Source organism: Mauremys mutica, chromosome 1 (genome assembly GCF_020497125.1).
Source record: "Mauremys mutica isolate MM-2020 ecotype Southern chromosome 1, ASM2049712v1, whole genome shotgun sequence".
Classification (NCBI taxonomy): Eukaryota; Metazoa; Chordata; order Testudines; family Geoemydidae; genus Mauremys; species Mauremys mutica.
In genome coordinates this window covers 99,426,805-99,441,887 of record NC_059072.1, presented here as the reverse complement: position 1 = coordinate 99,441,887, position 15,083 = coordinate 99,426,805, and the positions used below count along the sequence as shown (strand labels likewise).

Here is a 15,083-nt window from a genome sequence, read left to right as displayed (position 1 = left end):
TCTGATGCACCAACGCTTATCAAATCTTTTGAAAGTGTACCTTTTATCCCTTGCCTATATTTCTTAATTTCTTCCCCCACCATTCAGCTTTCTAAGATGTTTTTGGACACAATTTATATAGTTTTATAAAATGATGCATAGTGTTTTATCAACCGTGACATATAGTCTTGTTTAGACATGGGACCCTCCTCCCAGGTGATGTTATGGTATCCTCTTGCACTGAAGATCCCCTCCAGTGGAGGGGACCCCAGCTACTAGGAAGAGACAGGTAACATTAACAGGGGATTTGATTATCAAAAATATAGATGACCGGGAAAACCGCATGGTGAATTGAGGTTGTGGACCTCTCGAGACATCTGGATAGACTTATGTGCAGTGCTGGAGAGGAGCTGGTTATGGTACATGTAGGTACCAATAACCTAGGGAAAGGTAGCAGAAAGATCCTGGAGGCCAAATTTAGCCTGCTAGATAAGAGATAAAAGTCCAGGACAGCCATTCTCTGAAGTGCTTCCAGTTCCACGTGCAGGGCCAGTTAGACAAATAGACAACTGCAAGGTCTCAATATGTGGATGAGACGATGGTGTTGAGAGGAGGAATTTAGTTTTATTAGGAACTGGAGAACCTTTTAGGTAAGGAGGAGCCTATACAGGAAGGATGGGCTCCATGTAAACTAAAACAGAACCAGATTGCAGGCATGTAAAATTAAAAAGATTGTACAGAATTGTTTAAAACAGGGGTCAGCAACCTTTCAGAAGTGGTGTGCCGAGTCTTCATTTATTCACTCTAATTTAAGGTTTCACGTGCCAGTAATACATTTTAACATTTTTAGAAGGTCTCTCTCTCTACAAGTCTGTAATATATAACTAAACTATTGTTGTATGTAAAGTAAATAAGGTTTTAAAAATGTTTAAGAAGCCTCATTTAAAATTAAATTAAAATGCAGAGTCCCCCGGACCGGTGGCCAGGACCTGGGCAGTGCGAGTGCCACTGAAAATCGGCACGCATGCCACCTTCGGCATGCGTGCCATAGGTTGCCTACCCCTGGTTTAAAATAAGGGCTGTGGGAAAGCCAACAAGTGTGGAGGAGTACATGGTTTGGACAGAGACTTCACTTAAAGGAGGATTTACTAAAGCGCATACTCTGTCCTAATAAAGAGGAGAGCATAGAAGTTGGTAAAGTATAGATGGAAACTGAAAAGGAACAGTCAAATGAAAGAGTCCCATTCAGTTATATCACATGAAGGCAGACAATTGACAAATTTTATAAGTGCTTGTATAAAAAAGCTACAAGTCTAAGTACTATGATGGGTGAACTTGAGTGCCTGGTATTAAGTGAGGCTATTGGTATAATAGACATCACAAAAACTTGGTGGAACGATGAGACCCAGTAATACTGGGGTACACAATATATAAGAATGACGGAGTAGGTCACGCTGGTGGGGGAATGGCACTGTGTGTGTGTGTGTGGGGGGGGGAATCAGTCAAATATAATAAAAATCAGAAATCAAACTAGCATAGAATCTCTATGGATAGAAATTCAGTGCTTGATTAATAAGAGTGTAGCAGAAGGAATATACTACTGACCACCTGGCCAGAATGGTGATTGTGAAATGCTCTGGGAGATGAGACAGACTACAAAAACAAAAAGCACAGTAACCATGGGGGATTTTAACTATTGCTTTATTGACTGAATACATGTCACCTCAGGACAGGGTGCCGTGATAAAATTTCTGCTTCTTGGAGCAGCTAATCCTGGAATCCACTAGGGGAGAGGCAATTCTTGATTTAATCCTAAATGTCACATAAGATCTGGTCCAAAAGGTGAATACAGCTGAACTGCTCAGTAATAGTGACCATAAAATAATTAAGTTTATCATCCTTGTAGGGAGGAAAATACCAAAGAAACCCACCACAGCAGCATTTAACTTTTTAAAATGGAAACTACACAAAAATGAGGAAGCTACTTAAATGGAAATTAAAAGGAACAGTCACAAGAGTGAAATTCCTGCAAGCTGCATGGAAACTATTTAAAAACGTCATAATAGAGGTTCAAACTAAATGTATACACCAAATAATTAAAAAAACCACAACGGTATGAGGACCAAAGAAATGCCACCATGGCTGAACAGCAGAGTAAAAGAGGTGGTTAGAGGCAAAAAAAAAGGGATCCTTTAAAAACTGGAAGTCAGAGCCTATTAAGGGGAACAGGAAAGGAGTATAAGTTCTGGGAAATCAAGTGTAAGGATATAATTAGGCAAGTCAGCAAAGAATTTGAAGAGCAACTAGCAAAAGAAACGAAAACGACGAGCAAAATTTTTAAGTACAACAGAAGCAGGAAGCCTGCCAAACAATCAATGGGGTCACTGGTCGATCAAGTTGCTAAAGAAGTGTTAAGGGAAGACAAAGCTGTTGCAGAGAGGCTAAATAAATTCTTTGCATCAGTCTTCACTGCAGATGATCTGAGGGAGATTCCCACACCTGAGCCTTTGGCTTTTTTTTTTTTTAAGTGACAAATCTGAGGCACTATCCCAGATTGAGATGTTGGAGAAGGTTTTGGAACAAACTGATAAATTAAACAGTAATAAATCACCAAGACCAGATGGTATTCACCCAAGAGTTCTGAAGGAACTCAAATATGGAATTGTAGAACTACTAACTGTGCTAGAATCATAGGGTTAGAGGGTACTGCAAGAGTCATCTAGTCTAACCCCCTGCCAAGATACAGGATTTCTTGTGTCTAAACCATCCAAGACAGATGGCTATCCAGCCTCCTTTTGAAAACCTTCAGTAAGAAGCTTCCACAACCTCCCAAGGCAGGTTGCTATGTAACCTATTACTTAAATCAGCCTCTGTACCAGAGGACTGGAAGGTAGCTAATGTAATGCTGATTTTTTTTTTTAAAAAAGGTTTCAGAGGCAATCCTGGCAATTACAGGCTGGTTCAGGGCCGCCCAGAGGGGTGGGGGCAAGTGGGGCCCGCAGGGGCCCTGTGAGCCCTGGCCCGGTGGCAGAGGGCCCTTCAGTGCTGCTGAAGGCGCAGAGCGACTGAAGGGCCCCGTGCCGCCAAAGACCCAGACCATCGCCAGGTGAGTACAAGCACCGCAGCTCCCCCGCTTTGCCCCAGGCCCCCTGAATCCTCTGGGCGGCCCTGGGCTGGTAAGCCTAATTTCAGTACCAGGAAAACTGGTTGAAACTGTAGTAAAGAACAGACACGTAGACGAACATGGTATGTTGGGGAAGAGTCAATATGACTTTGGTGAGCTTGGGGATTGATTTCCATTTACAAATCTATTCAAATTTTTTGAGGGTGTCAGCAAGCAAGTGGACAAGGTTGATTAGTGGATATAGTATACTTGGACTTTGAGAGTTTTTGACATGGTCTCACACAAAAGGCTCTTAAGCAAGGTAAGCAGTCATGGGATAAAAGGAAAAGTCCTCTCATGGATCAGTAACTGGTTTAAAAGTTAGGGTGTGGGAAAGGGTAGGAATAAATGGTCAGGGTTTCACAATGATTGAATCCGAGTTTCCATCTTTCATGATAGACTTTTAGCTTGTTGGAACATGTAATCAGAAGTGAGAAAAATATTTCTCTGGAATTTTTTAAACACTCTCTTTCTGGACATTCTTATGCGACCTCCCTTTTTATTTTGTAGTTTATATTAAGCACCACTCGTATATAAAATAACATCTATTTATATCTTGTTGGATACTATGGTCAGTGTGTTTACTCTTACTTTTTTTTTTCTTCTATTTGCCCATGTAAATTTGTACCCTTCGTCCTTTCTACCTCTCTGTGTTTGGACCCAATGAAAGCCCAAATTAAAACTTTTGAATAAAAATATATTAGAATTTGTCATTGAGGCTTTTAGGTTTTACTCACTTAAATTTCTCTGAATGGTAACAAATTAAACTGAAATAATGTATCAGACTTTACTAAAATGAATTCAGTAAAATCATGTCATTCTGCTGTCTAAAGGTGTAATATAACCAGAATGTGTGTTTTCTTTTTAAGAGATACAACACACTTGGAGATTGAACCTTTCACGCTTCTTGGCGTCTGTGCTGGGCTTATTCCATATCCTCACCATAACCAGTCCCCAAGAAACACTTACCAGTGTGCTATGGGGAAGCAAGCAATGGGTAAGATTTTTCTGCTTCAAGATTGGAATGTTGTCATTTTAAACATCACACAGCCTAAAATACTACAAATATTCTTGTCTACTAGATCATTTTAAAATGTTTCAGAGGAAATTAGAATATTTCTTATGAGCAATGGCATAGATGCCAGGAGAAATTGACTTTGTTCCAATTTTCATATGTTTTTGTTTGTTTGTTATTTAAGAAATAGCTTAGTAAAATGGAGTCCAATTTTCTGGGATTTTCATACTTCAAAAGAAAATTTGAAGAAACTATAACACTATTGTTCCTATTTTTGTAACAGTCATTACTTTCAAGTTTTCAGCATAGCTGGAAGATTGGCAGTGAGTGGTTTTTTTTTCTTTCTTTTTATACTGCAGTGTGCTGTGGGTTTCCAAACAAAAAAGAGGGAAAAAAGTGTTTGCACAAAGAGAGTGAAAGCACGGAGAAGTGATTTTTCTCTGAATAGTTAGAGTACTGCCGTTTTTTAATATATATTCATTAAGACCCAATACCATGGCACTAAGAATTTCTGTCTTTTCTGGTAAGGGAGAGTACTTCCTCAGTGACCTCTCACTTCAAAATATAAAATACTGTGGCTTTATTTTGGGAGAGACAGTTATGGTGTCATCTCAATGAAACAAGAAATGAAGTTTAATTTTTTAAGAATGGGTTTTTAATTAATTTTAAATTAATAATAGTTGGTATGGTTTCTTTTAACTGCCATCTTACGTTAGGTAGTTCTAGTTTTGCCATTTGATAAGTAGCTAAACCACCATTAACATTTTCTTATTAACTTGCGCACCTAACTAATGTATTGTTTTGTCAAGCCACAGCAAGTCCCAATGAAAACCTGAACGGCAGCACATCAGTTCAGTCTGCCCTGTTCAGACTTCCGCTGTACGTGTCAGTTTTACATTTTGTGGGTTTGTGACAAGTTGAGATTACAGTAAAAGAACCCCATGTGTCATGAAAAAAATGATCTCATATGTTAGGTTTACAAAATCATTTGTTTTGTGATGTGACTCCGAAATTGAAACAGTACGCCTTTTGTGAAAATCTTCTAGGAGAATTAATGAAAGAATAGCTGCCTTGTATCTAATGGTCAACTTTAATGTGTCAAAATACTTGTCAATTAAAATAACAAGAGATGCATTACCACCTTAAAAAAGAAAAAGTCGAGGCAATTTTTTTCCTTTACAAGATTTTTTTTTGTTTCCTTCCCCCAAAAGAGTCTCTATTTTATGACTATTAGTCTCAGAACGTTTGGTTAGTTACCACACACAGTTAAGCAGGATCAGTGTGTACAGAAAGCCAATTCAGTATCTGTGGAGTTCTTTTGTAGTTTTCTGTGTGAAGGTTTTTTTTCTCGTTTTGTTTTGAGTGTCATTTGCAATTCATTGTCTGTGTTTTCTGAGGTTGGTGTATTCAGCTGCTTTGACCCTAGGTCTTGCACATTTAGCTCCTTGGATACAATCCTCTGACGTTACTGCTGACGCTAGGAACATAAAAGCCATTGAATATCTTTAGCAATAAAAAAAGCCTTTGTTTTGGTTTGTTATTACAAAACACCTGACTCCAAAGAATAAGCAGTGAGATAAAAGCACATTTTAAAAGTTGGCACATGACCTGACTGTATGTTACTTTGTACACTGAAATATCGGCAAACACCCTGAGTCTTTATGAAAAGCTTGTGTACGCTTGTTGTTTTTTTTTAAAGTGGAGGTGATATCTAGCTGTAGAAGATTGTTACATATGCTTGTAGAATAGCTGTATTAAAATGAAACCTACAGGATATTCATGTAATTGATTTCATTTGTTTGCATATATTTTTGTATTTACACAAATGCTGACAAGTACTTCAAACTTCTGTTGCTTGTTTTGCGCTTTAAAATGTTCTCTCTCCCCTACTGGCTTTGCATAGCCATATGGAAGGACCCATGTCCACTCACTCCCTGTGGTGTCAAGAACTGGGAGTATTGAGAGAGCATGCTGCCTCCCTAGAGAGAAGGTGGGACTTGTATTGCTCAACACTGACCGCTCTGCTGATTTGAGGAAGCTATATTGACAGGCTTTGAAGGAAGTCCTCAGTCTCCTCAATCAGAAACATAGTAATGTCATGAGTGAGAAGCAGGGATAAATTGACCGGATCCCTCAATTTAGGAATTAAATTAATAATGCAGTATAACTGGCAATGTGGAGATTATTAAAATCTCAAAGTCAGCATTTCTACAGGATAATGCTATTAAATGTACTATACTGAAAAATATATTTCATGGACAGAATGAGTGTTCTTGTTAACGTGCCGGTGCACTCAATAGTAGGTAATACGGAATTCAGTCAAGTGGTGGGAACACACTTTATCCAGAGGATGTACAGTATGATGCATGTAGCATAATGCAGGGATGGGGGTGTTACCTCTACTTAGGTTGCAAGTACAGTTATGATTGCAAGGTCTTCTGATTGCATGTGCACATTGCAGTACAGAAATAATTTCAAATTTAAGACAATGGTGTGCTATTAAGATTATAATTCAATACCCTGCATTAGTAATGTTCCATATGTGGCTAGCATAATGCTATAAGGATCAAAGACTCTGAAAATAGAGATGAATAAAACCTATTATTTATTTATTTAATGCACAGTAGCACCTAGGAGTCCCATTCATGGACCTGGACCCTGTTGTGCTAGGTGCTGCACAAACACAGATTGTGGTCAGGAAATGCAACACTTATGTTTTTTCTACTACAAAGTCAACTGCATTTTATTTATATACCTCTACCCCGATATAACGCGGTCGTAGGGAGCCAAAAATCCCTACTGTGTTATAGGGGAAACTCCGTTATATTAAGGTAACGGTGGGAGGGCTGCAGCAGTGATTTAAAGGGCCCGGGGCTCCCCACAACAGCCATAAAAAAAAAAAAAGTGGACAAAGATGACTTCTACTCAGACGTCTGCAGATAATTCTTCTAGTACTAAGAACCGTTGCCATCTACATATTGTCAGTTGCTCCTAGAGAACTGTAGAGGTCCCTGATGACTGGTATATTACAGGTCAAATTTAGTACCAATTCTCACAAATGGGCTGAGGAAGGAGATTGCAACTCTGAGAATAGAGCTTTTTTTTTTTTAAGGTAACATCTGTGATATATTTCTCAATGTATTGAGAAGTAAAGTGTCTCAGCATTTTCTACAGACAGTTTATTGGCGGGGGATGGAGGGGGAAGAATACAAACAAACAAACAAACAAAAGCAAAACCAATGTGAGTTATTACTGGTCTGTACAAGCTATTCTTGGGTTCTGTTACCAGCCATCGAGGGACAGCATTTGTGCTGCACACTGTGCGTTCTCTTTTACCAGATCTTCGCTCTATGGATGGAGGCACAGTAGTGCCTAAACTGAGCCAGGCTTTCATGCTCTGTCCCAATTTACCCATAATCTCTAACAGGTTGTGGTTCTCCCCCTGCACTCCCCCAAAAGGGATCTTTCAAATACTAATTATCCCAGCCAGGGAACACCTAGCATGTAAAATTCCCAATGAGCTCCGTTCTATCAGCTCCATGCCCCTGCAGAAAGGAAGGAGTGGAAAGTTTTCTGTGAAGTAAATGGAAATACAGAAGTACCAGAAATCCCTTCTTTTGGGACCCACACAAATGCTCCCTTTGGTTCATATTTAAACATAGTTTATTTTTTGTACACTTGTTGAAGTTCATTGTGCTTTTACTTTGCTTGGCTTTTTGAGGCAAGTAAACAAAAGCCCTGTTCCTTTTAGAAAGTAGACATAAATGTTAGTGGCTCCCTTCTTTCCAACACCCACATGGAGGCCTTGTTGCAGCACAGCAGACCTCAGGGAGGAAAAAAAGCTCCTATCTCTGTAAGTTTTGGATGGGGTTTAAACAAACAGAGGAGGCTAGTGGTTTGGCAGCCAGGGGAGGGAAGGCATTCTGTGACTGTGCACTGTGAGCCAGGGGTGTGATTCCCAGCTCGCGTACACGTGATTGCACTAGCTCAGTGAGAGAGCAGAAGAATAAATGGTAGTGTAGCCACGGTAGCACAGACAGCAGCAGTGAGTACATATCCACAGGGTTCGGGTGGGCTTGTATGCAACCCAGATAAGCTATGCTGTCACTCCCCATGCTATTGCAGCTACAGTACTATATACGAAAGGTAGCTCTCATTGAACTAATATTTGTACTAGGATGCACCCTTTAAGGGTGGTTACTGCTGATATATTGCACACTTACATTTCACTTTTATGCTTGAGTGAGTTTTCCTCCAATCAATTACATTCCTACTGGGGCATCTCACCCCTACTTGCTTTTTTCCTGTTTCTTTGTTTTTATTGTGAGTACTATTGCATCCGTGGCTGGGAAAGCTAACAGTATGTATTGGTGCTCAAAAATATTGCCATTTAATTTGTCATTCATGCCCATTCAAATGTGATGTAAGCAAAAAAATAATAGTTCAAATTACCTTCTGGTGTGATGAAATACCAGTTTTAAAGATAAGGAATATCCATTGTGAAAAAAACCCATAATATTCACGCCCAGTAAATTTCCACTAGAATTTCCCAAGATTTATAATGGCGTCACTCACAACTTTAGAAAACAAGGCACTTTCTCTCTGAACATTACTAAGATTGCAGGTATGTGGTTGGGCTGTGGTTGAACACTTGGCCTCTTTCTTGGTTTCCCTGGTTTGCCACTGGAACATAGCAGATATAGCCTATAACACAGGGATTCTCAAACTGGGGGTTGAGACCCCTCAGGGATTCGTGAGGTTATTACATGGGAGGTCACGAGCTGTCAGCTCCCACCCCAAACCCTGCTTTGCCTTCAGCATTTATAATGCTGTTAAATATATAAAAAAGTGTTTTTAATTTGTAAGGGGGGGGTCGCACTCAGAGACTTGCTATGTGAAAGGGGTCAACAGTACAAAAGCTTGAGAGCCACTGCTATAACATAACAAGAGAGCATAAAACCCTTAGGAGGTAGAGGTGAGGAACGATCTGTATGTGTTTCACAGCCACGATAAAAGTGTATTTCTCATTCAGGAACAACTTCCACCGAAGAATCGGGAACTGCATTTAGGATCACCTGAAAACTTAATTTGTTTGAGCAGTAAGCGCCACAGATTCAGCCCACCCTAGGAAAAAAAAGGATTATTCAGATAGAGGTGGAAATTAACATGAAAAGTTTTGCGTTTCTTTCATTGGGGGAAATTATCCCCATGCTCTGCAGTAGGAGAAACTTCAGTTTTTCAAAGTGTAGGAAAGTAAGACGAAGTTGTCTGAAAAGTTGTCTCAGTGGGTAGGAACTTCAGGGCGTGGACCGTTCCATGGTGGTAAATGACAAGCCTGATTCTGTACCCAAGATGCAAGTGAGGCTAAAGTATCCAATTCTTCCCCCTCCCCTCCCATTGTAAAGTGAGGGAGGGAGGAACAGCCTCTGCCAAACTCCCCGAACAAATGGTGAATCACTCTTCTCCCCAAGAAGAAAGTAAATTGGTCACCAGTAAGATGCCACTGAAGCCATTTATCACCTGTGCCAAGGCCTCACTTGCACTCTGGGACGCTCTTCAGTATTGACACTCCAGAGCTCCACAGCCACTTTGCAGACTCCAGGAAAGAGCAAGAAATCAGGATAGTTTGTGGGACCCAGCAGAGAGGGCTGCCATCTTCTGCTGTAGTATTTCTCTGTCCCTCCCTCTGCCTTGGGAAGGGGACTGTGTTGGAAGTGTTTTATGACAGTCAATATAGCATCGAGGGGAGGGCAAACCTTGGGAGTTGACTATGACAGTTGCCATTTTAGATACTTGGGGGGGGGGGTTTTGGTTTTTTTTTTGGTAGTATTTTCTCAAATATAGATACTTAGTGCAAGTATTTGTATATAAAGCATATTTTTGTCATAACCCTAATAGCAGAATTGTGTTTTGGTGTGTTGTTTGGCAGCCCAAAATCTTTGTGTTGCGTTTCTCCTAACTGTAGCAACCAGTCCCTTTGAAATAACTGCAGGCAAGGCAAACGTTTTGAAAAACTAGCCCACGGGGCATAACTGCTAAATGGTTTTTAAACATACTTTGTATTTAGTTCTTGAAGATCATAAGTTATAAATGACCTGGAGACCTAGCACAGGGCCTCGCACAGCAAACAGTAGTAACATACGAGTGCTTTCACTATTGTTCTGCTACACAACAGTTTATGTTCCCCCGCTGGGTATTAATTATTTTTTCTTCACAGATTTCAGAAGACACTTTGGCAGTCTGGTGGGAAATGGCCAGAATCTCAGTATCAAGCTGGGAGGTCTATACAAAGTGTTGAGTTCTGAACCGTAAATTTAAAAGTAATTTCATGTAAAAAGACAAATAGATGGAGGGTGAACTTCTACTGTAGTCCTACCAGCAGTGACTCCTCTGATAACTTCAGAAAGTAAATCGGTCTTGGCTGCTGTTAACTGCATGCTTTATTCATGCTTTCGGACATTCTAACACACACCGTTGAACTAATTATTACCCAGAAAAGGAAGTAAATATGATGTGGAGCGCACAGATGCTGATCCAAAGCCCCTTCAAAGTCAATGGGAGTCTTTCCATGTATTTTGATGGGCTTTGGATCAAGCCCACAGCCTCTCTCAACAACTGCAATTATTAAGAATTAACAGAAAACAGTGAAAATGAACTTGGCTTTTGTTGACTTATTCAGGGCTAGAAGTTTACCAACCTGCTCTAGTTCAGAGTAACACAGGCACTTACCCTGGGGTTTAGTTTGGGGGCTTTTGTTTTGTTTTGATTTTTGTGTTTGTTTCTGTTTTTAATTGATCAGGATTTTCTTGAGGATCTTTACGTTAGAATCTTAAAGCCATTTTAAATCTTTTTTAACAAAAAATTTGAAGTTATTTCAGCACAATCTCTAATATGGATTGTAAGGTTTCTGGGTTTTTTTTCCTGTTTCTTCTGAAGACGTTGCATTACCAGATATGTTACCTACATTTGTGAAATGTTGCATTGGTTATTTTACATGTTGGTAATTTACATCTAAAATATTTCAAGTAGTAAAATAAAAGTTTTCATGGTATTGCTTTTCTTTTTAAATACAGGTACCATTGGATACAATCAACGGAACAGAATTGATACTCTTATGTATCTGTTAGCATATCCACAAAAGCCAATGGTTAAAACAAAAACCATTGAACTGATAGAGTTTGAGAAACTGCCAGCTGGACAGAATGCCACAGTTGCTGTGATGAGCTACAGTGGTTATGATATTGAAGATGCTCTTGTCTTAAACAAGGCCTCCTTGGACAGAGGTAAGAAGCAACTGGGCGTATTCTTTGTCACTTGTGTAAAGCAAGCACAATAACCTATGTTTTTATTACATTGCATGCTTATTGAATTAATATTGCCTAAATTAAGATTAAAACTTTTAAAATTAGGAAATCAACTTCGTAAAATGCTTTTTTCTATAAATATAGTGGGAGAGAATGTCTGTGTGTACATATATATGTGCCTGAACATGGTGTGTTTGTGGTGAAATTACACAAGATGCTTGTTAACTATGAGTATAGGTATGATGAAAACAAATGACTGACTTTTGACCTTGAATAACAAAGGATAAGCGATCCTTTTTCAAAAATATTTGTCTTGCATAAAGTTTAATGTGTTAGATAATCTGTTGGTGTGGGGCTTGCTTTTTAGTGGTGACCTGGACCTTTGTTTGAGCCTAGCAGAGAGAAAAAAGTCTCATTCTTTTCCCCAGTATTGAAAGCGATAGATGAAATTAGACTTTTGAATGTATTCAGCAGAAGAAAGAGAGCATGTTTAGTTTTGTGTCATTATGAACTTAATGCTAGAGGAAAATAATGCCAGCAAACAAAATAGAGAAAAACAAATATCTATGTCCTCTTTAAAATCTACATAGTGGGAAAACATAGTTACCTTTCAATTAGTGTGTAAGTAAAATTTGTACTGCTGCCTGCTGTTAAACATCACTCGTTCTGCACATATTCTTCAGCACTGTTTAGAATCAAGAATAATTCTCACTTTGATTGAGTTAGTTTTAGTATCGGGTGGCCAAACCCAGACTCTTCCATTAGTTCATTCTGTCTCCCTTTTAGCCCTTCCTTAACACGCCTCCTGCTTGTTGCTAGGCAGCAATAATAGTATTCCTAGACATGTATCTTTGGCATTAATGTCTGCCGCACTTAATTTATGCCTTTCTTTCTGAAACAACAACAGGCATGATTTAAAACTGAATGTTTTCCTTTCTGGTAGACTGGTAACATTTACAGGGAAATCTAAAGACCATGTGATGCTTGTCAGGAATTACTTGACATAATCTAATGATATAGACATACTGTAAATGGCTACAGCTATCCTTCAGATAAAATATTAGTTTACTAGAAGGCATTGCTCCTAGTTGACTATATTTCTGAATATGGGAATGACAGGTAAGATTTGTAAACCAGCTATTGCTTCCGGGAAAAGTTTTCTAAAGAGCACACAGTTTTTCATCTAAAAAACCATTTTTGTGGAGACATGTATAATTCAAACTTCCTTTTCTGTTTATTTGTTTTTACTTAAAAAGAACAGGGGTGGGGGTACATGAAACAACACTAAATAAGCACTTTCCTGTTGAGCAAACAGCTACCACTGAAAGTTTCCAGTAAAATCTTTAGCTGTCAGAACCACGAAAAGGAAAAGATGTGCCAAACTTCTCCTTTTAAATCTGCACAGCTTTAAAATTGGGCCATCATCGTCAAATGCCTTTGATATATAGCGTGTGATCCGATTTTAAATTGTCAGCTTCTTGAGGCCAAAGACTATTGTATAATGCTGTACATACTGAAAGTGTTATAAAAATAATCCTTTTGGGGGTTTTAGCTATTACGCATTTGTTTCCTGTATTTTTAGCTAAATTAACCATTTTTAATTTTCTTTTGAGAACTGCTTGATTATAAAATAATTTCTGTACATTATTAATTTGAAAGAGGTTCTGTGTTCTATTTTAGGATTTGGAAGGTGTCTTGTGTATAAGAATGCCAAGTGTACACTGAAGCGCTACACAAATCAGACATTCGACAAAGTGATGGGTCCAATGTTGGATGCAGCTACACGTAAACCAATTTGGCGTCATGAAATTTTAGATGCTGATGGTATTTGCTCTCCAGGTATATAAGACGTTCTACCAATAATGATATTTGAGTTGTCTTTTTGGTAGGAGAAATTAGCATTTAATTTCTTATAAATTTGCTTTAAAATGTTTGCACCTTTTTATTATTTCATATTTCTTAGAGTACTCTATCTTTTTAGTGGACATTAGAAAGCAGAAACAGTTACAGTTAAGAAAATAATCTGGTACCTGTGACTGTTTTTTGTTTTTTTTTAATATGCAGAGTGAAAATGAAGCTCTAAATTTAAATTAAAATGTCTGTATTTTGACACCTCAGAAAATGATGAAACTATATTGTTAAAACAATTCTCTCACTACTTGTTTTCTTCCTCTTAACTTTCCTAGTCTTCACATCTGTAATATTATTGAACTTTTACTATTTAAGTCTCTCTTCTGTCATCAGATCTACATCTTTAAAATGTGTCCCTTACGATTTTTGCATGTATCATCTCTACAGCTACCAACATTTGCAAACAAGCAATAAGGATACTTAGGGAGAGAAAAGAGACTGTTCCTTTTAACTCTCTAAAAGTATGTTTTGGCAGGACAGAGTGGGAAAAGGTTAAATATACCCTTATAATTAACAATGTAGATATGTATACCTATGTAAGAATGGTCCTGCCAATATTGGGGATCTTTTAGTTAGGAAGTGGCCTAAAAATTAGTCTGTTGGGATCCAGTGGTAGAACAATTGTAAAAGCCACTACATTTAATTTCAACACTGAAGCCCTGAAGGAAATGTTATTCTAAAAATGTACCAATTATGCTCTTTAAAGGCATTGGAATATTTTTAAGCTCTCAAAATGTTCCTGTTTTCCCTGGTAACTTAAAAGTATTGGGGTAGAGAGGATTGTACCTGGCTCCAAATGGAAAGCCTTGACTATAATGGCTAGCCAAACCCTGTTGAAACTAATTTAGCCTGAACAGTCAACAAACATAAATTGAGCTTCAGTGCAGATGAGGGCTAAAACATTGATGCCTGCCAGTGGGCATGCTGCAAACTTGGTTGACTTTTTTTAAATGAAGTGAGTGAAAGAGTGGAAGGAACAGGAAGAAGCTGGTAAAGGCAGAGGGGGAGAGGAGAAGGTAACGGTGTCGTATGTAATTTTCTTTAGAGAGTTATGCAAGTGTCCAAAGTATGAAGATCAGCTACCAAAACATATCAGTTTTACTCCTGCTTATATAAAAAAGAAATGCAGGTGTAGAGGAGTCGCAGTATTTTAATGGAGGATCCCCCCCTCCAGATCATCTTAGATATTTTCTTGGGTCCCTAATACCCTGACATATTGGTTATCAACTTAAAATCAACTTGAGTTCCCTTTTTTGGGTAAGTCCTAATTTGATTCCTCTATTATGATATGTCTCTTAAACCAATGCATTACAAATATAACAGACCTCATTTCCCGTGCGCCTTGCTCAATTCATCCTTTCCCAGTGTACTTGTCATTTTAAACGTTATAAAATGTATTTCTGAATAGATGTAGAAGGTCAAAAATACTTGCATGATGCTTGTGGGTTTTCTATTTATTTGTTTGTTTGTTTATTTTCTATTGTTAGGTGAAAAGGTAGAAAACAAACAAGTGCTTGTGAACAAGTCCATGCCGACTGTGACCCAGACTCCTCTGGAAGGAAGTAATGTTCCTCAACAGCCACAGTATAAAGATGTACCAGTAACGTATGTCACACTATAATCTCCTACTTTAAAATCTACAAGTGAGGAAAGGAAGGACAGGTAGCAGATGCTCAGCGCTGGAAAAGTAAAAGGCATAAATTTTCCTTAG

General features: G+C 38.6%; 1 protein-coding gene across 1 annotated transcript in view; it reads left to right on the top strand.

The window, feature by feature from the left end:
- Nucleotides 1-15,083, top strand: part of POLR3B (RNA polymerase III subunit B) — a 120,342-nt gene that overhangs the window by 67,738 nt on the left and 37,521 nt on the right. The window contains exons 19-22 of the mRNA XM_045000041.1: nt 4,012-4,139; nt 11,231-11,440; nt 13,142-13,300; nt 14,860-14,977. Coding sequence (XP_044855976.1) covers nt 4,012-4,139; nt 11,231-11,440; nt 13,142-13,300; nt 14,860-14,977 — 615 coding nt within the window. The remainder of the gene's footprint in view (nt 1-4,011; nt 4,140-11,230; nt 11,441-13,141; nt 13,301-14,859; nt 14,978-15,083) is intronic.